The sequence below is a fragment of the Gambusia affinis genome, linkage group LG12 (genome assembly GCF_019740435.1).
Source record: "Gambusia affinis linkage group LG12, SWU_Gaff_1.0, whole genome shotgun sequence".
Taxonomy (NCBI): domain Eukaryota; kingdom Metazoa; phylum Chordata; class Actinopteri; order Cyprinodontiformes; family Poeciliidae; genus Gambusia; species Gambusia affinis.
This window is the reverse complement of record NC_057879.1, coordinates 12,056,300-12,079,976: the sequence shown is the minus strand read 5'-3', so window position 1 is coordinate 12,079,976 and position 23,677 is coordinate 12,056,300. Positions and strand designations below refer to the sequence as shown.

The 23,677-nt window shown below is 41.2% G+C and overlaps 1 protein-coding gene across 5 annotated transcripts in view; it reads left to right on the top strand.

Annotated features, from left to right (window-relative positions):
• Window positions 1-22,608, top strand: part of camsap2b (calmodulin regulated spectrin-associated protein family, member 2b) — a 30,215-nt gene extending 7,607 nt beyond the window's left edge. Inside the window, exons 3-23 of one of the 5 annotated variants that reach the window (XM_044133911.1) lie at window positions 3,979-4,158; window positions 5,239-5,325; window positions 7,588-7,620; window positions 8,655-8,793; window positions 10,124-10,263; window positions 11,693-11,783; window positions 11,926-12,030; window positions 13,156-13,225; window positions 13,322-13,603; window positions 14,330-15,053; window positions 15,757-15,903; window positions 15,979-16,201; window positions 16,312-16,495; window positions 16,579-17,263; window positions 17,693-17,829; window positions 17,945-18,159; window positions 18,250-18,349; window positions 19,341-19,406; window positions 19,905-20,020; window positions 20,117-20,235; window positions 20,688-22,608. In XM_044133911.1, the coding sequence (XP_043989846.1) occupies window positions 3,979-4,158; window positions 5,239-5,325; window positions 7,588-7,620; window positions 8,655-8,793; window positions 10,124-10,263; window positions 11,693-11,783; window positions 11,926-12,030; window positions 13,156-13,225; window positions 13,322-13,603; window positions 14,330-15,053; window positions 15,757-15,903; window positions 15,979-16,201; window positions 16,312-16,495; window positions 16,579-17,263; window positions 17,693-17,829; window positions 17,945-18,159; window positions 18,250-18,349; window positions 19,341-19,406; window positions 19,905-20,020; window positions 20,117-20,235; window positions 20,688-20,984 (4,140 nt within the window). In that variant the 3' untranslated portion in view covers window positions 20,985-22,608. The remainder of the gene's footprint in view (window positions 1-3,978; window positions 4,159-5,238; window positions 5,326-7,587; window positions 7,621-8,654; window positions 8,794-10,123; window positions 10,264-11,692; window positions 11,784-11,925; window positions 12,031-13,155; window positions 13,226-13,321; window positions 13,604-14,329; window positions 15,054-15,756; window positions 15,904-15,978; window positions 16,202-16,311; window positions 16,496-16,578; window positions 17,264-17,692; window positions 17,830-17,944; window positions 18,160-18,249; window positions 18,350-19,340; window positions 19,407-19,904; window positions 20,021-20,116; window positions 20,236-20,687) is intronic. The other 4 variants (XM_044133916.1, XM_044133913.1, XM_044133912.1 and 1 more) reach the window with 4 other exon arrangements.
• Window positions 22,609-23,677: the final 1,069 nt, after the last annotated feature.

The following is a 23,677-nucleotide window of genomic DNA, read 5'->3' as shown; positions in this document are numbered from 1 at the left end:
GTAGATATATGACGCTGATTTCTAATTCCCTCCCAAACGTATTGATCTTCTTTTGTGCGACGCTGCTTGTTAATCTCTCCTCGTTTCTGGTTAATAAAAGAAATTTAAGAAGAGTGTTCCTGCGGACTCAGTGGGAACCTTTTAGTGACGCTGAAGTGGAGGCTTTTCTGTTCGGGTTATTGTGCATCTGCAGAAAAAATGATGACCTCATGGTTTTCCAAATACTGTGCGCCAGAGGAATAACTCATGTCGGGGAGGCGGAGGAGGATGACCAGAAGGAGGAGCATGGCATTTTGTCAGAGGGTGAATGAATGAGAATGAGAGGGAATTTTGGGGCAGCCATTTGGGTGTGATCCAGGAGGAAGCAGGAAAGTAAGGCGGGACAGGGGAGGAAAGGGTGAAGACAGTGGAAGATTGATGTAATCGGGGAGAGGGAGAAGAGCTGTGAAGGAGGAGGAGTAGGATAAGGAGGAAAGACGGAGAAAATGAGTGTAACAGACAGTGGTAATGTAGCCTTCTGGAAGGAGGTGAGAGGAGGGGAGAAGGAGCAGCAGCAGGAGGAGGAGGAGGAGTGTGGAGCTGGCAAAGAAGGAGACAAGGAAGGCGTAATGTGCACCACTGCAGCAATGTGGTGGGTGGGGTCTTGCACTGAGCTAAAGCCCGCTTGGTGCTCAAATGATACCCTCTCTCCAACACACACACATCTCTTTAGAGCTGTCAGACATCCAGCAAGATTTATTGGACTTCTCTACAAATAATTTAAAATATTTGTTTGCATTTCCCATGTATACTTCACGTGCGGTTAGTGTAACGCGGAGATGAAAAAGCGACGGATGAGGCAGAGTGGGAGTGGAAAGTGCAAACCTGCAGAGGGGGCGCGCATCGTCCCTAAATCTTCACCTTCATCTGGCGAATGAAGGTGAAGAAAAAAGTGGGATTGGAATTAGGTGGTGTGAAGTTGTGCAGAAAACAACTGGTGTGACTCTGAATGGACACTTGGATTATGGATTATGGATTATGTTTGTTCAGGTGTATTTTACTTCCTTTGATCAAGGACAAACACGTACACACCCCTGCAGCCCTGCAACAGCGGTGAAAGAATACCGATTCACCTCTTAAGTTGTGTGTTTGCGCTTGCTGCAGCTTTGTACCACTCTTTGTAACCACTGTTTGCCATTTCTATGGCCTTATAAGGCGTGTCTGTCACTGTGAGGGGTTTTAGACACACGCATGCATTCACACACATGCACCATAAAAGTCTTTGTGAAGGCATAATAGGCAGCACATGGTTTTTAAGTCCAGGCTGTGGAGACAACAGTGGTATCTTCTTTTCCTGTTCAAGAGAAGTTACAGCACAAAACAATAATTACCCCCAAGGTTTGACGATCGACAACAAGCTTCTTTGTATTTTAACAGTGTATGTGTAGTTTTTCCTTAATTTCACGATGTTTTGCAGATATTTTTTTACACTAAAATTTGAATGAAGCAGATTCAGATATGTTTTTATGGAAAAGTTTTAAGGATGTGACTCAATTTGCAAGCCTGTAAAGGTAAAATTAATTTTATTTATATAGCACATTTTCAGCAATAAGGCAATACAAAGTGCTTTAAATAGTTCTAGCTTTTCTCTGCCCTTCTTCTTTTTGTCCTGATCTCTCATCTATTTGCTCTCCAGAATACTGGATGTAGCGCAGTTCAGCCACTTACTGTAGAGGTGCAGTACAAGTGTTTGGTATTAACTCGAAGAAACCGACCAGCTTTGTTTACTTTTATTCAGCCAAAGGAAGTGTAAGAAAAACCATTGAAGTTCCGATTGGTTGTAAGTTACGGTAACAGTGTGAATCACTGCTGTTTTCTGAACAATAAACAAAACATTAAGTCATTAGAAATCTAGACCAAATTATACTTTTGTGGAAGTCAGCAGAAAAAGTTGATTACGCCACACTTCCATCTCTAAATTAGGCATGTCTTTCAAAATAGCCCTATTTAAGCAGTCTATAGTTATTAAAGTATAGTTTTAAACCTCATTGTTGTTAGATTGTGACAGTCAGCGCTGTTAATGCTGTAAGTGTTGTTGAAAATGGACAAAAAGGAATTTTTTTTTTACTCTTGCCTATTTATACCAGAAGAAACCACACATCAAATTTGTCATATTATATAAACTGAAATGACTTAATTTCTATCCCTCAATTTATTGTGAAAGCCACAAAACAAAATCACATTTAAAAAAAAATTACTATTATCATGAAGTGGGATCTTAACCTGTGGATAAAAATATTATCTCACCACTTTTCATTCCTCTCTAAAAGGAATGTGCGGTGGTGAGATGATGCCAAAATGTTATGTTGTTTTAAAACTATAGTTAGCAAGCTATAAGTGGCTTGATTGGTAAGGAGCAGGCTTTCAGGCTAATGGCTAATTTCAGCTTGTTATACACCCAGTGTTGCTATAGAAACTAGCCTGAAAAGCATAATATTCTGACCAAAGAAATGCTTAAAATATACTACTCAATTTATGGCAGTTGCTTTTGTCATAAAAATAAAATAAATAAAATAATTCCTATAAATAAATGTTGCATATATACAACTGAATACACCTTGTAAGTATTTCCATTTATGGTTTAAAAAAACAAGAGATGTATAATTCCACTTTTTCAATTGGCTGCAAGATTTTTTGCATCCCGTCTCTTACACTAACTCGGCGTAATTAAAAACAAAACCCAACAGATGCAGTTCTGTTGGAGTTAAGAGGAACTCAAGTGGCTTGTCATTTAAACTCTCAGTATTTCTCTTTCCACACGTCTAAATGAACACACAAGAAAGTTCTGCTGCATGCAGGAACCTCCACAAGCTCCTTACCAGCAGGAGAGATTTAGGGATTTTATGCAAATGCTTTGAGAAAAGCTTTAATCATCAGGGAAGCTTTATGGCGTCTTAAGAAAATTCCAATTTTTTGATCTCCAGTTTCATTCTAAGCTGCTTGGCTGGCCTCTCCTTCTCTGCCCATCATTCAGTCAGTTTCCATCAGTCAGTTTCCGTCAGCCAGGTGCAGAATGCACTCAATGTGAAATATCTGACAATATCCTGAGGCTGCATAAACTCCAAACAGAGTCAGCACGTTGCCTCATGAGCCAAATATTAGACTCCTGTGTTTAGCTGCTAATCCCAACAGTGGTTTACTTAAGAGCTGTTATAAGAAATCACACATTAGTTTGCTTTTATGTTTTATTTAGAATCTGCAGAGTATACAGTCATAAAAAAAGGAAAACCCTTTTAAATATTTAGATCTTTCTAAACAAATGTTTGCATATCAATGTATATATATATATTTTTTTTCATTTTTTGGAAAATAAAGTGAGTTAATTACGAGTGAAGTGACAAAAACTAACTAAAAAAAGGATGCTAGGAAATATTCTCCTAATATCGAATGTTAGCCCCTGTTCCACTGAAGTAGCTCATCTTAGCACTTATTTCCATCCACAGTTTGTTTCTGGCAGTGATCTTATGTTTGCGTTATGTTTTGACTGGCTTTACATGAGGTGATTCCACTGAACTCTAGCAGCAGCTCAGCTTCATGTCTTGGGGAAAGACTGGATCACTGAGAGCCCTGATGTTCTGAACAGATGTCTCTTATTTGTTGTTTTGACTTTGCTCTGTCTTGAATCATTGAGCACCAGGCAAAAGGTGCTTGCCTTGTTAGGTTTATATCATATAGGCATAGGTAAGCATACACACTGTAGACACAAACACAAAAATAACAGGAAAGGGAAGGGGAGGTCTGTTGCTTCGACTGGGCTGGAATGGGGTTGGAAAGGCCAGGAGAAAGTCAACGTTTGTAATCTTGTTAAAATCATTTGCACGACTTGAATGATTTCAATGCTCTCTCAGAGCATTTAAACTCTTTTTCATAGGAAAAAAACCCCCACTTGTTGTTAAATTCATCTTGCTAATAGATTTTTGCGGCTGTGTTTCTGTGCAGAGCTCCCATCTGGCGCTCATCGATACCTTAATGATGGCCTACACCGTGGAGATGGTGAGCGTGGAGAGGGTGATGTCTTGCATCCACAAGTATTCGTCTGCTGAACCGCTACACAGCGACGGTCTCGTCCAGGGCCTGCCGTACGAGACCGAGGATGCAATCGCCACCTGGATCAACAAGGTACGTGCAGGGGCACAAAAAAAGCCATGAAGATGTGGGCTTTCAAAGACTGCACGCATTCCAGGCCTTACCTTTTTATTTGATTCGCTGCTGTTTTGGTTCTGTCTGGGTTCAGCTGATATGAGAGACGTTTCTTCATTTTCTTGCAAGAGAGCTGGAATGTGGAGTAATTCCCAAGACACTTCCAAAATTAGCAATGTTTCTTGTTTGCTGTTGCAGGAATAAAAAAAGCAAAATTAGAACCTGAGTTGCTTAAGTATCTAAGGCAAGGGTCTCAAACTCCAGTCCTCGAGGGCCGCAGTCCTGCAACTTTTAGATGTGCCTCTGCTGCACCACACCTGAATAGAATAATTAAGGCTCTGGAGAACTGATCTACACAAGGTGAAGGTAATTAAACCATTTCATTCCAGTGTTTTGTACATGTGGCACATCTAAAAACTGCAGGACTGCGGCCGTCGAGGACTGGAGTTTGAGACCCCTGATCTAAGGTCACTGTTCATAATCTCTTACAGATTATTTGGCTGCTTGTTTTTGCTTGTGAGATATTTGAGATATAGTGCTCATGACATGTGACTGTATATCAGACAGAAGTCATTTTCAAACAAGTCTAACAATTTTAAAAACTAACAAAATGATAAAAAGATGCATCAATGAGATGGATTAGCAAGAATAGCATAGTAAGTGTTTGGTTTTTGTTTGTTTCTTTTACCATAGCTTTGAGTGTATTCCCAATTGTCCAATTGCAGTCAACTGATTTCTTAGTTAATTGCTGTTTAGTAAGTTTAGTTAATTCCTCATTTTGATGAGGAATTAATCAAACATGCTGCAATCTAAGATCTCCATCTGCTTTTTTTAGAAGAATAATTCTCAAGTTTCAAAGACTGTTTTATAAGATATGACTTTATTATCACAAGTTAATGTGTCAAAGTGAAGGTTTTTTGCTGAGGTTCGCGTTATTCGTCTTCTCAGAACAGACCTTTATTCAGCCTGAATCTGACCCAGTGCTTTCTTGAAATATGACTTCGCTCTCCAAGTGTCTTTGTCTCTTACCACCTTCTCTGTTTCTTTGTGTGGTTCAAGGTGAACGAGCAGCTGAGGGACATCCTTATCGAGGAACAGAAGTTAAGAGAGGCCTCCCTCCAAGACTCAAACGTCACAACACAGAAGGTAAGTTAGAAAAGGTTCTCCAACACAAACTGAGATGCTGCTCAGAAACAAATTTGTTTAGCCTCTTGCAGAGAGTTAATATTTGCGGAATTCAAGTTTTATTCAGAGCCACATCTGTGTCCACACATGCAAAAAAAAACTCCTTCCCTTGCAGACGAATTCAACACACTGTGTACGGAGCTTTGTGAATCAGACGAACAGATGAGCTCAGTCACCAGCTGCAGAAAGTATTTGGCAAGAATTTCCCCACTGCTGTTTGAGGAGACAAAGCATTTCACAGGGCAGAGAAGGAGACGCAGGGTGACAGTCGGAGAAGAGAAATGAGGAGGGGTTTATCTGAGATGAGCCGGGGGGGAAAAGGAGACATGGCCGCTGTAGCCGAAGGGCCTCTGTGACAGACAGGCACCCTGCTAGCTAAGCGGTTATGTAAGGTTCCTGTGACACAACAAGTCAATCTGCTGGCAATAACACACTGCAGTCAGCCGTCGTCCTCTTCTGCTCACTCATCCATGAGGCTTCAGCACAGGTCCTGTCAGGGCAGCAATAAGGTGAAGGGTAAAAATAGAAACTCACTGAAGGCTTGAATGAGATGCAGTTGTGGCGCTTTGGTGGATTTAGATTTCTTTCTTGTTGCTCATTAGAAATTTGATGAGGTGAGTATAAAAGATAGCTCCAAAGCTGGCTATCACGATGTAACAGGAAATTATTTCAATGAAGAGGAGAAAGGATGTTTTTTTTATATTATATTAAGTATTTCAATGATTATCTTAGCTTCCCCATAGATATAATAAATAATACAGGATTAATTAAGCATTTCTATGGCTGATCATTTTTTAATACAAAGGGAATGACTAAAGTGGACTTTTTTTTCTTTTTCATTACAAAGAATTTTTTTTATCTATCAGGGGATATTTATTAGCCATTATTTTATCTGACCTGGATTACATTTAATCCATTTAAAGATTTGTCACTGACTAGTTCTGTTATTTACTTCAGACAATATAAATTTTTTTTTTTACTTTAGATATTTCTCTGACAGAAAACAAATCTTATAGCAGCTTACATTGGGATGTTCGCCATACTGGGGATTAGCATCTGTAAATATAAAGCACAAGCACAACTTCTCTACATTCAACAAGTGGAGTCCCAGTTGTTGGGACTCTGCCCCGACTGTCTCTTATGGAGCTGACTCCTCTCTTTAATTTAGTGAGGAATATACAACATATGTGTGTGTTTAACCCCGTTTCATGCTGACATAGTTCTTCAAAGATGGATGAGAGGAAAATAGTCTTAAAGACACTTCCCATCAGTCAGTTGCTTTTACGCTGCACTCTCTATCACACAGCTCTTCCTGCGTGGCATCAGCTCCATCAGGAGAAGTCTACTCACTCATTAAGAAGACAGCAGAAGGAAATCATTTCACACACCCACACACACACAAACACTCATCAATGCTTCTGCAACATGCCGGGTGTAGTAGATTAGCACAAGATGCTCCTCGGTCTCTTCTACTCTGGGAAAGTGTGAAAAGTGTTTTATCTTTGGTCATATGATGAAGAACTCACTCAGTTATGGTGGGGAGGAAACGGAGGATGTTTGTGTTCAGTCTGCTGGAAGTGCACGCTCTACATCATGGCTCAGTACGTCTAAAAGCACTAAAATTACTTATTAGGTAGCTGTTCTGTAATAAAAGTAACCATATTTGATTCACTTAAGATAATTTTACAAAGTTTTTCCTGAAAGTTGGTTTCTTTTCATCAGTTAGCTAAATATTGTCTTTACTCCCTTCAGAATGTGGATTCTTACCTCAACTTTGAAATTTACAAAAGGCAGCATTTTACTTAAAAAGCTAAATAGGTTGAAATAGATCCTTTGATTTCATTTTTGAAGCACATCTCTACTACATTATTAGCTTTGAGTTAATAATTACTCAAAGTGTGTAAATTTCCACACTAAAGAGTGTAGTTTTTAAACCAGCTTGTTTGCTGTCAATGCCGGTCAGACTGAAAATCTGCTACATAAAATACTACAGTGAAAATTCGGCGAGATTTTAAAGCTCAAAACCAGCACTGAGAGCAATTTTTTAAAACACCTATTACTATTCTGTCACAACCTGCACAGTTAACACATATTAACAATCCTCTGTCTTTTACAGAGCCATATTGATGTTGTTTTCAGGTGTTGGTATCTCTTTCCCATTCAGTGGTGGTCCTAACACGTATCCCACTCTCTCCTCTTATCCAATCATGACCCACCATCAAGTCTTCTAGCAAATGGTACTGGAGATTAGTACCTGTAAGTCCGTTCATTCTGGAAAAGATCTCAGTAACCCCAGCATCAGTCCTGACCCTCCTTAACCCCAACCTTCGCATTCTTCCCTCCGGTTGTTTATCCCTGCATGCGGCCCAGAGCTCCATCATTGTTTGGCCCTCTCACCTGCCCTCCAAACCTGTTTCCCCTTCTTAAGATGAATAAGGCGCCGCGACTAGTCTTGGGACTCAAAGGTAGATATACTTTTAAGACATACAGCTGATTAACATTTACACCTCTGGGTCTGCTGAAAAGTAAAAGGAATTAAAACATTTCTTCCATCTTTATTATAAACCTGAAACAGTTGAACTTGTCTTGTGTGAGAAAAGGACGAGCAGTACTGAGAGAGATTCAGTACCAAGGGAGCAAAGTGAAGGACAACAGTTTGTTTTTCACAGCTCAGTGGTCAGTCATAGCTGGCTGTCAGACAGAGAATGCTGCGCTGACTGAGTCTTCCTTTGTACCACGTCGGTTACAAAATGCGGCCATCAGAGAGCATCTCTTCATGACGCCCTGAAGGCACATGCGGTGGTTTGTTGTCCCTGCGGTTTTCACACGTGTAAAGCATCACATAAGGGAATCTGCAGAAAGGAAGAATAAGCGTACACACAGATCATTATTAAACACTGAATCACATGAACATGTGATACAGAACCGCTGCGCAGATTTTTGACGGCTTTAATCCCAAAAAAATGTTTCAGAGGAGGTTTAATAGTGTAATGAATAGTATTTTCATAGAGAGAAAACAGCAGAGAGAGCAAAACTGTTCCAGTCGTTTCCTTAAGAGCACAAATAAATCTGAAGTGAATGCCAGAGATGTATTATTTGCATGCTCAGTAACCTGCATTACTTCAGATGAATGCTTGAAAACCGTCAGATTAACACCTTGACTTGTGTGTTTAATCAAGCTGTGCATGCAGTAGTAGGTGTGTCTCTCTGCGGTAGTCAAAGAGAACCGCTGCATATCCACCCTGACGATCCATGAAGGTGATGTCGCTGTGTCGTTGCCATGGTTTCAGGCCCGGTACAGGAGGGAGCATGCCCAGAAGAATGTCCCGTCGCTCCCCCTGGTGGAGAACTTGCTGAAGGACAACACAGATGGCTGCGCCCTCGCTGCCCTGCTGCACTTCTACTGCCCACAGGCCGTCCGGCTGGAAGGTGGGTGCCCAGACCCAAACATTTGTCTGTGCTTTGATCTCTTATTCATGAAACTGTACAAACGTAGTAAAACAAGAAATCTTATCAGGAAAGAAAATAATAAATTGTTGTGATTCTTTTAAAATTCCATGTTTATATTATGTAAAGAGTGAAGCAAAATGTTAGAGAGATGAGATCGGTAAGTTGATTTTTGATGATACTTTTCCGCTAAGAAATGTTTGCTTCTGAATTGCATTCAACAGAATGAACTCCACAATATACAGTACAGACCAAAAGTTTGGACACACCTTCTCACTGAATTCAATTAGAAAGTGTGTCCAAACTTTTGGTCTGTACTGTATGCGGAAACAGAATTTGAAATGGTTTTCTTTCTATGGTAAGCTCACGTTAAAATTGGCATTTTAACTCGAGTGCGTACTGTTTAGAGAGCCTCTATATGTAGAACGCACAATGGATGCTTTCTTCCTGTTCCTATGACGACCACACAATACATTTGAAATGGGTGTTTGAAACAAAGAGTATATTTATCATCCACTTTAGTCTTGTTTCCCGACGTTTCCCTCACTCTACCGGATACTCAAAAGGGTTTTGACCTTTTTGTTGTGTTGTTTTTACTTGTATTATGTATTAATAGCAGACCACAGTGAGGATGATGACTAAAGAATGACTGCAGTACAGATATGACCCAGGACTGACTTTAAGAGGGAGTGGGCGAAGAAACAAAGAGGCGTTTCCTCAGAGCCTGTCTGTTTTCTAAAAACGCCCTGGGCAGAGACGTGATTGGTCAGGAGTTGTACGTTACAGAGAGCCGTTAGATGGCTACTTATCAGGCTGCAGTTTCAAAAATAAACAGCCACTGTGTTGCTTTTCTGAAAACCCCTCAGGTTGGATTTAGTTCACAGGCAAGCGTGTGAACCAGATGTGAAAACAAGCCACGGTTCATTAAAGTCTCTCTCCTGTGGCTGGATTGTCCCTAAAATAAGTACAGTACAGTTCAAGATGATGTCACACCGCATAAATTAGCGACTACAAGTCTCAGCTGTTTCCATCACTACAACATCCTACACATGCCGGGGCTGTTGGGAAACATCAAGGAATAAAAATGCAGATGATTCATGAAGAAAGAGCTGAATACTGTTTGTCTGGAGTGGTCGCAAAGATTTGGAGCGAATCAAGCAAATACAATTTGGCCCTGGTCTATATTTTTTTTTTATTCTATCCTGTGTTTTACCATAAGCTGAACCTTATCTTTTCTTCTCTTCCTGTTTGGTGTTACTTTTCCCCCTCCCTTTGTGTGTGTGTGTGTCTGACCCCTCCCCTGGCTGAGCAGACATTTGCCTCAAGGAGACCATGTCTCTGGCTGACAGTCTGTACAACCTCCAGCTGGTGCAGGAGTTTTGCAGGAACAACCTCAATCACTGCTGCCACTTCAGCCTGGAGGACATGCTCTACACTCATGCATCCATAAAGGTAAGAACTTCCACTATTCTTTAAAGAAATAGATGGGGAAGATGTGGAAAGGTCTGTGTGTATGATGCAGGATTCAGTAACTCAAAGGACAAAAGGAAAGATGTTTTTTTTCTAGGGGGAGAAGAAGGAGACTTGGGGTGGGAAATTACACCAAGGCAAAACTGAGTCATGCAAGGAAAAGTTTAATACTCAGTTTCTTCTCTGTTGACCTCATCCTACTGAGACAGAGGACAGATTCAAGAGTCCTGACCCAATTCTTCCTGCTATGTTTCTCGTTTTTGAAGAATTGTCTTTAAAGCTTTCAGATTTAAGGTTTCAGACAAAAAAAAACACCTCAGTTTTGTTTGTTTTTTTCTGTATACACTCAAAGAGTTTCTTAGTGCCATTCAGACAATACAGAGCAGTAAAGCAAGCAATGGGTAAATAGTATGCAGACAGTGTGGGTAGAAACATTTAGGATTCAAGTCACAGTGCGAGCTGACTGGAACTTTCCTCTCTGTGACGCCACACAGCAGTTGCTTTTCATCCTCACACACCCTTTGCTCTCCTTTCTTCTTCTGCCTTCATTTCTCATTCACCACTCTGTCCGTGCATTGACTGAATACTGGTTTTATGGTGCAACAGGGAGTCATGTGGGCTTTTTAAAGACTCTGGCATGCTGCCGGTCTGCCACAGATCCACTGTCCACAGAATCTTAACTATTTGTGCACGGTTTAACACATTGCATTAGAAGATAATGTTTATATGTCTACAGATTACATCCAAAATCTGCTTAATAAATTTGTGCCATTTCTTATCAATGTCAGCTACCTAGTAGTCATTTTGCTCAGTCATTCTTTCACAGGACGTACACGGCCGCTTTAGAAATAGCTGTATTTACACTGAGGATATGCAATATTACACACAGGCAGGCACTATTTACTAAGTAAAGGACCTCTAAAGGAACTCACTTTCTCTACATTTACATAGGAGTATCAGTTTATAGGAAGCTGAATACAAATGCAAGCCAAGCTTTTCAGAGTTGTATTTCTAAAAAAAAACAACTATGTTTTCTTTCCTAATACTCCACAACCATTTAAAGTTGGTCTTACTGTACACAATCCTAGTAGAATACAGGACGGTTGTCACATGATGAAATATAAAATATTGATAGACTTGAAAGCTCTGCAAGATACTGTATATAAATTAGACTCCACATAGCAGCTTTGCAGATTTTTTTTTGCCACGTCTGGGTTTTGACATTACAGCAGTCACACCGTGCAACATGCACAGATAGTCAAGTACATGAACTTTGACCTCAGTGGTCTTTCAAAAAGCTCAGAGCTGGTTTGGTTTTTGTTGATATTTAAAGAAATACACAGTGAATCAGCAGCAAAAATTCCAATGTTACATGTGCGATTTGAGCATAAAAATGTGTGCAATCTTTCAGAGTAACTACCTAGTGTTCATGGCTGAGCTTTTCTGGTGGTTCGAGGTCGTGAAACCTTCATTTGTTCAGCCTAGAGTCTTCAACCCCAACGGTACGGTCCAGTCATGTTCCTTTTGATGCTAGTAATAAGTCTTTTTTTGTGTGTGTGTGTAATTTTTGGTAATTTTCCTTCATGTAATGAATGCTAGTTGTTGACTAATGATGTGGAGGATTTGTCTTGTTTTGCCATGCAGCCTGTGAGCCTGTATCGTCCTGCAGAGATATGGCTCCTGTGTCTAGTCCTGTCAAACAGAACTATGCAGACAGACCTTCCAGTCCAAATAACCTCACAGCTGAAGGTAGGATTAAACATGATTTGCCATATTAATGTGGTCAATTGGATGTGTTTTTGCTGACTGTTACTAGTAGACTAATGAAAGGTAGTGTAAAGCTAACAGAGCCATCTTTATGCTTTTTGTCTGAAACAATTTGTCCTTAGGTGCGTCTCTCTCTATTAAATAATGTCGCCACATAAACACGTCTGTATTACAAATTAGAAGTCATCTGAACCTTTTTTAAATGCACAGACAAGATTTTGTGACACACTACAGATTTTAAAAAGTCCCCCAAGAAATAAAATGAGGTATTGGTAAAGGAAAAAAAAATCTTTAAATAGGTAATTAATTTGGCTGTCCAGTTGTTAGGTACTCCTCTTGAGTAATAAGGTAACAAATTAGAGCAGTTTAGTTTTGAGAATGAGTAAAACTGTAGTGGATTGATGCCATGGAGGGTTTTGTGGAAAAGCGTGACACACTGTCAGCTCAGTGGAGTGGGACGACAAGAATGCCGATGCTCTGTGTGAGGAGAACAGCTATGGGACAGATTCACATGGATATGACGAGGGTGGAAATGCTTGTGCTTGATCCTCGAATGAATTATGCAGAAATCAGAAAGAAGTGGAAGCTGCAAATCTATTCAGGTAACTCTGAAAAGCAGCAGATATAATCCCTGATTCTCTTGTATGATTTTCCTATGATTTACCAAATCTTTCTATTAAATGTCACTCTTTCAACTGATGTTGCCACCAGATATCATTATTTTGTCTTGGAAAAATAAATAAACATTACTTGTAGGAGTTATGTGCAGCAGGCCATTTGATCAACGCAGGTTTAGATTTTTGTTCAGAAGTCAGATGCCCCCTAGTGGTTGTGTACAGCTCCACATTGGAAATACATGAAATAATGTGCATCTGTTAAGGATGCAGGGCAAAATGTAATCGATTTACAAAATACCTCTGGGGTTGAGGTCTGGATGACGTATATGGAGCACAAACATACAAGCAAGAAAAGAAACGGCTGTAAGGCGTATTAAAACACATTATGTCATCTCTATTCTTCCATAATTATTCGATATGTTTTTTTATATCAAAACAACAAATTTTTTTAGATCATGTAATACTAAGAAGGTTCCTCTGTGTGTAACAGTCCTAATGAAGAGATCTACCTCCATGTCCTATGTTGATGGTTGTGTCGGGACGTGGCCCAAAGAAAAACAGTGAGTATATGCAGTTATTAGCAAAGCCTCCAGGCACCTACATTTTATAGTTGTCATTTTTTTTCCTGTTGCACTGACAACACTTTCATTCTTCAGATCCTCCTCTCGGGGAATCTCCTTTGAGATCCCTCTGGATGGAGATGCAACGTTGCCCCTCTTTGAGGCTCCTTCGACCTGCAGCATGACCCGCTCAGCCAGTACTGATGGTCTGGGGTTCAAAGTTCATTATGCATCAAGAGGAGGCATGAAACGCCACCTCTCCCTCACGCCAGTTGACGTGAACGGTCAGGGCAGACAGATCCCAGAGGAGGACGACAACTTTGCTTCCCACAAACCTTTGGGACGGAACAACACTTTCTCTATTAAGAGCCAAAGCAGGTGTGGATGGGAAATGGGTTGTAAATGTGACTTTTACTGTCAGTTGAACTGCATCACCTATAAATGTAGCAACCCACAGTTCAATAGAAACTGTGTAACGTAAAGAAGTGCCTGGTTAATTAGCAATGTTCAAAGTTGACGATGAGCAAAGTGTAAAGATTTGAAAAAAAAAAGTCTAATATTAAAGTAATTTGACCATTTGAAGGCAAGAACAACAAAACAAGGTGGAGTTAAATTAGCTTTTGTGATGTCCAGTGCTAATTGGTCTAAAAAAATGTTTTGGTTTGGTGTCAGGTTTCAAAAAAGCACCCCATGTGAATCCCTGGATGCAGGTTTTCCCAGCAGAGCGTTGCACTGGAAAAAGATGAAAGCCTTACCTCTTGGTAACTTTAGAGACAAAACAAGTTGGAGGAAGCTAAATAAAAATATGGGCTAATTTCCACAGCTGGTAAAGATATGCAAAAAGTTTACAAATAAATTCAAGGATTTTTTAAATCCGACCAATTTTTTACAACCTGCTGTGAAGAATTGTTTTTTCTACAAAATCACCTGTGGCACATTGGTAAAAACATACTTCAACAAACGCACGAGCCTTGGTTACATACAAAAAACCTTTGGAGGTTTTTGTTATTCAATAATTTCAAAAACATTTGAATAGAGTAATACTTTTTTCAGTATTCACTCTTACTATGCTCGACATTCTATTTACCTGGATCTTTTCTCCAGGTACCCCAATGGAATCATACCAGACAACAGCAGCCCCACTAAGAACCAAGGGAACCACTCCGCCGGCGTCAGTCCATCAACTCCTCCGAGCATCGAGGAGGCCCTCAAGATCATCCACGACACTGAACGCCCTCATGCCAGCCTTGCTGTTGGAGATGGAGACAATGGCTTTTTTCTGCATGGTGCAGAGCCGTCAGACCCTCCAGGGGCTCAAGCTCCCGGAGATGACTTTGGTTCAGCGAAGGCTCGGGTGAATGACCGAGACCCCAACTCTGCCTCCACAGATGAAGTCGACACAGGCATCCATGTGCGGACAGAGGACATCCAGAGTTTGGATGAGGACTCCTCGTCTCTGAGAGACTACTCGGATATAGATCCAGACTGTGAGGCCATGATGAGGTCGTGTCCTCTGCCTGGCAAGCAGGAGAGGAGCAAGGAAGGGGAACACAAGGAGGAAGTGGAAGCAAACCCTGAGGGTGAACAGGGACATGAAGGCGACAGAGGCAGCCCCTGTCCCAGTTCTGCACCCACCCTTCCCAGGTCTTATACAGGTAGTCCCGCCTCTTCATCGGGTGGGTCAGGTGGGGGTCTGGTGCGGATGACCAGCTTTGCAGAGCAGAAGTTCAGGAAGTTGGAGGGAAGGAGCAGCGGAGGAACCACCACTCCAGACAGCTCTGATCTTAATGTCCCCTACACACACTCAGCCAGGACCACTTCCTCTCAGGTTTGTCACTCATTCTGTCCCTCGAGTCTATTCAGACATTTCAGAATATGTGGTTCTGTGGAAAAAGTGTTTAAATTTGCTGCAAGATTTAATGGTACGCAAACCTTTCAAAAATGTTTGTCCCGTCAGTTCACACATTGTTTTCTCAAGAGATTTGGGGATCGTTGAGATGTTTTTTGATAAATATGAAACAGGCATTTAGGTTCTTTTTGCTCACTTCTGGCCTTGAACTCTCTCAAAGAGGCCATTTTTGATATGAAGGTTCACCTCTGTTTTTATGTCTTCTCCATTTGTGGATAATCATTCTGACTCCAAAGCCTTAGGCTTTGTGACTCTTTTTCCCCTTTCATTTGTACTTGAATTTCTTTACATTGAGGTGTGATGTGACCATTTGAATACTTCATGTTGTCAGAAAGGTTCTACTTAAGTGACTTCTTAATTATGCCAGTTCTGATTGCCAGCAATCAGTCTCAATTGTGGTTGGAAAAAGTGAACTGAAAAATGGTTGATCAGTAGTTCATAATTGAATAAGTATTTTCACTAAGCGCCATATTGTTTCAAATATCTTTTTTTTTTTTGTTGATAAATTAAACCATCGGACAACCACTGCGTCTTCTGCAGAGGCAGAAATACAGCTTTCTCTAATATGTTGATGAGAAATAAATAAAATTTGGCATCAACACTATTTCTATCACCCCCCCAGTTCTCTATGCCTCCCCTGCCAATCACGTCGCCTTCTCCGGCTACCCCGTCACCTCGAGACCCCTCCCACTTCATAGCCTCAGAAATGATTCAGCTGAGAATGAAACTTGAAGAAAAACGCAGAGCCATTGAAGCCCAAAAGAAAAAGGTACGCAGCCTTGCATCATGACAAACCCGGTGGTGTGATTTTTACATCTAATACTAGGTTCATCCCAATTTCCAGGTAGAGGCAGCCTTCACCAGGCACCGTCAAAAAATGGGGAGAACAGCCTTCCTGAATGTAGTAAAAAGGAAAGGAGTGACGGCCCCTCTGAGCCAGAACTCCGGAGGGGCAGAAACACCTTCACCTGAACCTATCTCCTCCTTAAAGGAGGACAGCGTGGAGCGCGTGGAGAGATGCAAACCTGATGGAGCAGCTCCCAAATCTCCATGCGAAGACAGTGGGGGTAAGTAACATTGGCGTGCCTCTCTTTTTATTAGCTCCGCCGATTTCGGTTTTGGAAATGGTGACGGATTGTGCTTTTTGTATTTACTTGTTTTTGTTGGCGACGATCAGGCATGACCCCTGGAGAGGTCGACCTTGCAGAATACACACGGTCCATTGAAAGACTGAACACGTCGCTGGGCTTCCTGCAGACTGAGATGCAGCGACTGGCCCAGCAGCAGGAGAAGATCATGGCCATGAGAGACCAGCAGCAACAAACCTGGGTGATCCCGCCTCCTGCTCCGTCTCCGCACAGGTACCCCGTTACTGCCGGATCCATTGAAGAGGCAACTGAAATGCAAGCTCCCCATTACTGTTTCTACTTATTTTTCCACACAGGCAGCTCCGCGAGTTGCGCAGCAGCAGCGTGACAGGCAGAGGATCGGGCCGGGGGTCGGTGGGATCCTTGTCCCCGATCCTGTCCTCTTCCGGGTCGCCACGCGCCCCCAACCGTTCACCTGCGGGCATCAAGCGACGGCCGGCCTCGTTTCATGCCAGAACGCCTCGGACTCCCCGTCCAAACGACCTGAAGGTCACCCCCATCAGTCGGATGCTCAACACTCCCACCTCAGTAGACAGCCTGCCCAGACTGAGACGCTTCAACTCCAGCCAAACCCAGCAGAGCTCGTTTGCCTACCTGAGTCACGACGAGGGCGTCGGGGGAACACACAACCAAGACCTCAAGGGTGAAAAAGATGACTCCAAGAAAAAAGAGGAAATGGTAGTAAAGAGCAGTGATGAGGAAAAATGCAAGGAAAAGGCGAGAGAGCGCCTGAAGGAGAGGACAGAATCTAAAGAGGAGTCGACGACATCAGAGGTTTTGTGCCAGCCGGTTTCAGAGATCAAAGGTGGGGTTGTTAGCCAGAGTCAAGATGACAAAGAGGAAAGGAAGGACTTAGTGGAGGTGCCGCTGTCCCGGCTAAAGCCTCCTGCTGGCCGGGGTCCGGAGAACACAGAGAAGGGAGAGAAAGGAGGAGAAAGTTATGGAGACGACCAAAAGATGTGCTGCGGATTCTTCTTCAAGGTGAGTTGAAGCTAGAAGCCCTAAAAGTTCTAGTTGCTCCTAAAGAAGACGGAAGCAGAGAAAGAGGTTTGAATTTACTTCAAGAGACAATTTGTATGCGTTTGTGAGCAAACCTTCTGACGCTTTGTTAGACGTCTTGTTCACAAGACTACAAGGTTAGTCTTCTAGTCTACAGGGTTAAATTGATCAAAATATACACTTGGTCTCTCTAGGTGTCTCCTCTGTCAGATTTAGAAATGCAGTCATTACTGTAACGAAAACTGCAATAACTTCATTAGTAAGACAAACTATGTGGGCATTCATTCCTAACATAATTAGAAACTCAATTCAGACCACCAGCTACACCAACATTACAGAAAAGAAACTAAGAGTAACTAAAACACGACTTCTGAGAGTTTTCAAATTGTAAATGTTCTCATTCAACACCAGGATGATGTGAAGGGAGAAGAGGACATGGCGGCAAAGAAAGCAGCTCTGCTGGAAAAGAGACTTCGGAGGGAGAAGGAAGCTCAAGAGAGGAGGCAACAACAAGAGCTGGACCAGGAGCAGAAGAAAGAAGCTGCACGGTGTGTCCTCTCTGCATCACATGGTGTCCAGACACATGCATGCTCTATCTAAGTCATTCTTCCCTTCAGCTTTTCTCTTCAGTCTTCCACTACAAGCTTTCATGTTCTTGTGCAGGCTAAAAGCAGAGGAGGAGCAACAGAAGAAGGATGAAGAGAAGGCAAGGAGGGATTACATCAAGAATGAATATCTGCGAAGGAAGCAGCTCAAACTGATGGATGACATGGATGAGGTAATCAAGCCTCGAAGTGGAAGTCTGAAGAAAAAGCAGCGGCCCAAGTCCATCCACAGGGACATCATGGAGTCGTCTACTCCTCCTGTGAGAACGACAGGTGAAGGACTCCCAAAGCACCGTTACAAACATGTTTCCACCAAGCGTCTCATGCTGATCCCTGCTGGTTCTGTGTGCTTCTGCACTGCAGGTGTGCGTCCTCGGGGCTTCTCCGTCTCAAGTGTCTCTTTGGCGTCCCTCAATCTGGCTGACAACAACAGGGACCAGCCAGATAACAGGAAGAACAACAGGTAAGACACAAACTGACTAGACCTTAATTTATCTGAGACTCACAAATCTAATATGAAGAAATGGTGCCTTGCTAAAACCATATATTCGCTCAAGGTTTCTCACATTTTGTCATGTTTAGCCAAAACAGTAAAGACATGTTATGGAGATTTTAGGTAATAGATCAACACTAAAGTCAGTATAAAACATCTAAGCTCATTAAAAATGTACATTTTGTCCGTACTTGTTTTTTTTTTTTTTTTATAGCACAGTCAGGCAGAATGGAGAAAATCTCTGAGAGCCTTTTTTCAAGTATTACCATGTACTCACATTGATTTAGGTCAGGACTTTGACTGGGCCATTTTAACATCTCAATATGCTTTTATCTGAACCATTGAATTGTAGCTCTTGCAGCACCTTCAGCGTCTTCGTTTTGTTAGAAAGTGAGCCTATAACCCATTCTCAAGTCTTTGCAACCTCTGCCAGGTTTTCCTAAAACCAACCCACAGCATAATGCTGCCATAACCATGCTTCACTGTAGCTACTGAGCATTTACATAGAATGTTAGCATTCTTCCACATTCTTGGATTTAAACCAAATGGACCAGGACCTTTCCTTTCCTCTTTAGACTTCCACACAACTTTGTCCATAAATGCTACAAAAAAAGACTTTAAAGTTATGTATCATTTTTGCACTTAATTTTACACTACTTTGTGTTGGTTGTGGCATGAGATCTCAATAAAATCTTGAAGTTTGTCATTGGTGGTAACTGCCTATAAGCTAATAATTAGCCAGTCAGCTTAAAAACTACTTAGAAATTAGTTTTTGTTTGTGGTTAACAAGTTAAACTAATAAATCCTGTACTCACCTTAAGTTGACATCTTGCTTACTGTGATGAGACTTGTCAGGAATGTGTTTGAAGAGGCTACTCTTCAAGCTCTACTCTCCACAGTTTGATTCTGTTTTCTCCCTTTCTCCTCCTCCTTCTACTTCTGCTCTGCATGCATCCTTCAGAGGCCACAAACTAGTTTCAGCTCATATCCCGTTTTTTTTAAGCTCTCCCAAAGACAGAAAAGGAAGGTTAGTAACACTGAAATTAAATTAAAGCTCTTTTTAGATGTGGTTCTGTGTAGATATGCTGCAGCTTCACTATAATTTTGTATTGGGTTAAAGTTTGTCATAAATTTAAGTAAATGCAGGTTAATTTCCTGACTGCAGTACATTGTGGTCCATCAGACGCAGGCTGCAGAGCTGTTTCCGCCTCCTCTTCTTTCGCTCTGTCGCATTTGCTCTCTGCTTAATGTTTTAGCTATTTGCTTGCTGTTTCCTTCGTAACTCTCTCTGTAACCATGAAGCCAGCCGCTTTGCTTTGCTTGGTTGAACACAGCTCTGCTTCACCCACGTGTTTCACTATGATGTAATGCAAGACAACAGGCAGACTTTGGAGAATTGTGTCACTACATCTGATCTCGCTTTGACCCATCTCTGTGTTTCTGTGCATGTCTCTGTGTGCGCTGTGTGGTGGTATGTCTTACGTGGTTGTCGTTACGTCTGCGTTTATCTGTTGGTTGGCGTCAGGCCAGACTCTGCGGAGGGTTTCTCTTCTTGTCCTTCGGCCGGCAGTCGGAACGGAGAGAAAGATTGGGAAAACGACTCGACCACTTCTTCCACTCAGTCCAACACAGAGTACACAGGTAGGGACGGAGAGGAATGTAGAGCCTTGTCTTCTCTTTGGTCCACTTATCCAGCGGATGTGTAATTTTTGCACTCTCACTGTTTTTTTCCCTCAGGACCCAAACTGTACAAGGAGCCTAGTGCCAAGTCCAACAAGCACATCATCCAGAATGCCCTGGCTCACTGCTGCCTCGCTGGCAAAGTCAATGAAGGGCAGAAAAACAAGATACTTGATGTAAGCTCGGTTTCTGTGTGTATAACTCTGACAGGTTAAGTTATATAAACACAAGATCAATTTCTTTGGCTGTTTTGACTTAAACCGAGTTATTGTGATAGTATAAAAAGATCAGGCAGACTGATGACCCGATCAGTCTCCCGTCTTCAATATAGTATGTGCTATACTGGTTTTCCCCACAACATGCATTCATTCTTCAAAAAGCTCTTGTATTCAAGCTGTAAATATTGCCTTATATGTTGTAATATTTTAGAAATTTAGACACATGTGAAAGAAATTATTGAATAAACTTAATCAAATGGGTTCTGCTAGTCATTTGGTGGTTTAATCAGAACTTATGGGCACCAAAATATCTCGAGTGATTTTCATTTTCTTATGTCATAGACCAGAAAGCTATCAGTGACTGTTAAGAGTCATTAATAAATAGGTTTCTTATGCACAATCTCTTGCAGGAAATGGAGAAATCCGAAGCCAATAACTTCCTAGTGTTGTTCCGTGACTCTGGCTGCCAGTTCAGGTCCGTCTACACGTATTGCCCCGAAACGAAGGAGATCGCCAAACTAGCCGGCATCGGCCCAAAATCTGTTACTCCCAAGATGATCGAGACTTTGTACAAGTACAACTCGGACAAGAAGCAGTTCAGCAAGATCCCGGCTAAAACCATGTCCGCCAGCGTGGACGCCATCACCATTGCCAACCACCTGTGGCAAACCAAGAAGCAGGGGACGCCCAATAAACACCCAAAGTAGAGCCAGCTGAAGGTGGTGCATCTGGACAAGCTCTGTTGAAATGAACAGAAGAAAATGTGGATTTTTTTTTTATATATATATTTGAGGGACACGAGTTACCATTCCTGAAAATCTCAACTGGAATGTTGAAATACATTATCACGCATACAACTAACACAGAGCTGGCTATGACACTGCTTCAGTGTGGCTCAAGTGTGTTCTTGTCAGCATGTGTATCAATGTTCTCATGTGCCAATAAAAAAGAAAGAAAAGATGATACCAGGTGAGCCGATGCCTTACCAAGCTGAACCACTGAAGCACTGAATGTCACTCAGAGGCACTTTGGGTTCTCTTCGTTGATCATGTGTAGCCTTATGCTTGTTCTGTGTCACATGGACGCAAAGTGGGTGTTGGTGTCATTTTGTCTGCGCCTGCCGAAAACATCTGTTTGTTGTCTGTACACACAGGTCCAAGATCAGATTAGGTCCCCTTCGCAGTTAGCTGCCTGTCTGTGATCAGATGTGACTTCAGCTGCTTAACAGGCATGTTTTATTTTTTATTTTTTTGTCATTTTTTGCCTTTGCACATGTGATTGACAACTCTAGAAACAGGTTTTATTTCTGAATACGTGTGCACGTACAGTGAAGTGCCAACCAGTACATTAAGCACACCTCAAGTGGAGAATGGCTTTATTTGACAAAAGTGTGTTGATGATGAGTGTACGGAGTACCATCAAATGGTTCTGAAAAACACCTGCAATAGGCTTTTAATTTATTTTACTTCAATATGGCTTTTGAGACACGTTGAATAGCATATTATGTTTTATGCGAAACACAACACAGTCCACAGTATATGTTAGTTACATTTGTTGTATATTATAGGAAAGCAAACAAGTCAGCTCCTGGTAGCATTTAAGTAGCTTTTATAATTTATCATGTTTATGTATGTTGTTTTTTTTTTTTTTTCCTGGGGCCTTTTATTGTGCTACAGATGCAAAATATCTGATCCCTCAACAGCATTACTGACAAGGCTACCACGAGTTATGAACTAAATGGAGATCTCAGTGTCATCAGTGTGTGCAGTAATTTCAGTTCTAACTATTGACTATGCTGCAGAGTGACCAAATAACTAAAATGTCACATCAACGGGCGTTGTGTCCTCACTGTTAGATGCAGATTATGATCAGATTTTGTTGTAAATACGACAAACATACCTGCGCTAGCGGTTTCAGACCTTCTCCACTGTAGTTGCGTCTGATCTGAGATGTTTTTACACTGTCACTGTCAGTGCTTTTCACTTTACCTTACTGTTACATTTTTACATCATGCATTCCTTTCAGTATGTGTTGACTCTGTACAGATATATTTTCACATATAAGAAGTATTTTTTGTAAGGATATTTACCAGTTGGAAGTGTGTACTAGTGAAGCAGTACGGTTATTGAAAGACGTGTGTCTGAATGCAAAGCGTTGCTAAATGAGGAGGTGTTTTATTGAATTGATTTTTTTTTTCTTCCTTTTCTCAAGCTCTGGATTCATTTTGTTTTTAATCAGGAAAATGTGATAAAATTTTCATGAACTTATTGTTGATTTTTTTAATTATTATTATTATCTTCTGTTTTATTAAAAAGCCAGCTCTTAACAGTTTGCATTGTCTGTCTCAACTTTATTTCCTTGTTTTATGTTGTAGCTATTGCTGATGGTAAATTTGTTAGCTTAATAAATAATGGGTAAGTAGTGGTAATATTATTGAGAAACCTGCACATTTTAATTATCATTGTTACAAGTGGCTGTTTTTAGCTGCATGTTTTATGCACAATATGTGTAAAAACTGGTGGTACTCTTCGGAGTAGCACTATTGGTCCTTAGGTTTCTAATTGGTAAACGTAAGTGTGCAAACATCTTAAATAACTACTTTGACCAATTTGTTTTAACAAAGTAAGACAAGTTTTATTTGATCCGAAAACAAATTTTGTCTGCAAGCCTTCAGAATCGCCGCAACATACATTTACGTTTTGTAAATTTTGAGAATTAACTAAGTGAAGAGGGATGTAAAGATGGTTCATAAATGGAGAACATTTAAAATAACTGCCAACAGATTCTCACCTGAGCTCAGACAATAAGATGCTAAAAGAAGCCATCATAAAACTTTGCATCATCACAGGACATCTAGGAGGCACTGTTGCTGGACGAATGCATGTTTCCACAAGCAGGAGACTCTAAAGCTTTCATAGGAGGTGTGCAAGGAAGAAACCTGTAATCTCAAGGAAAACCTGAAGGCCAGATTAAAGTTTTCAAGACAGGATGAAGAAGAAAAACTACCGTTACTCCAGAAAATGTTCCTGAAGAGGAAACACACTATGTACACAGGGCTGGCCCAAGCAGAACGTGATATAGAGTTTGTCCTCCTGTTCAAAACATCAGTAACACTATTTTAATCCAGATATGGTGGAATCTAAGAGATTTTGCGAAGCTTAAAGCAGTCAGAGATAATTGGTTCTTATTTGCTGAGGCAAGCTTATGGACAAACTGAAGCTGAAACACAAATGTTAAACTCATGGCATCGGATTGTAACCATGGTAACTCAAGAATCACATTAAGAAGATTATTTTTTACACTTAAAAAAGAAAAAGTTCCTTTAAATGTTAAAACATTTTAATTTATCATTGCCTAAACCACCAAACATTTTAGATGGTCTGTTTAAACTCATGCATGT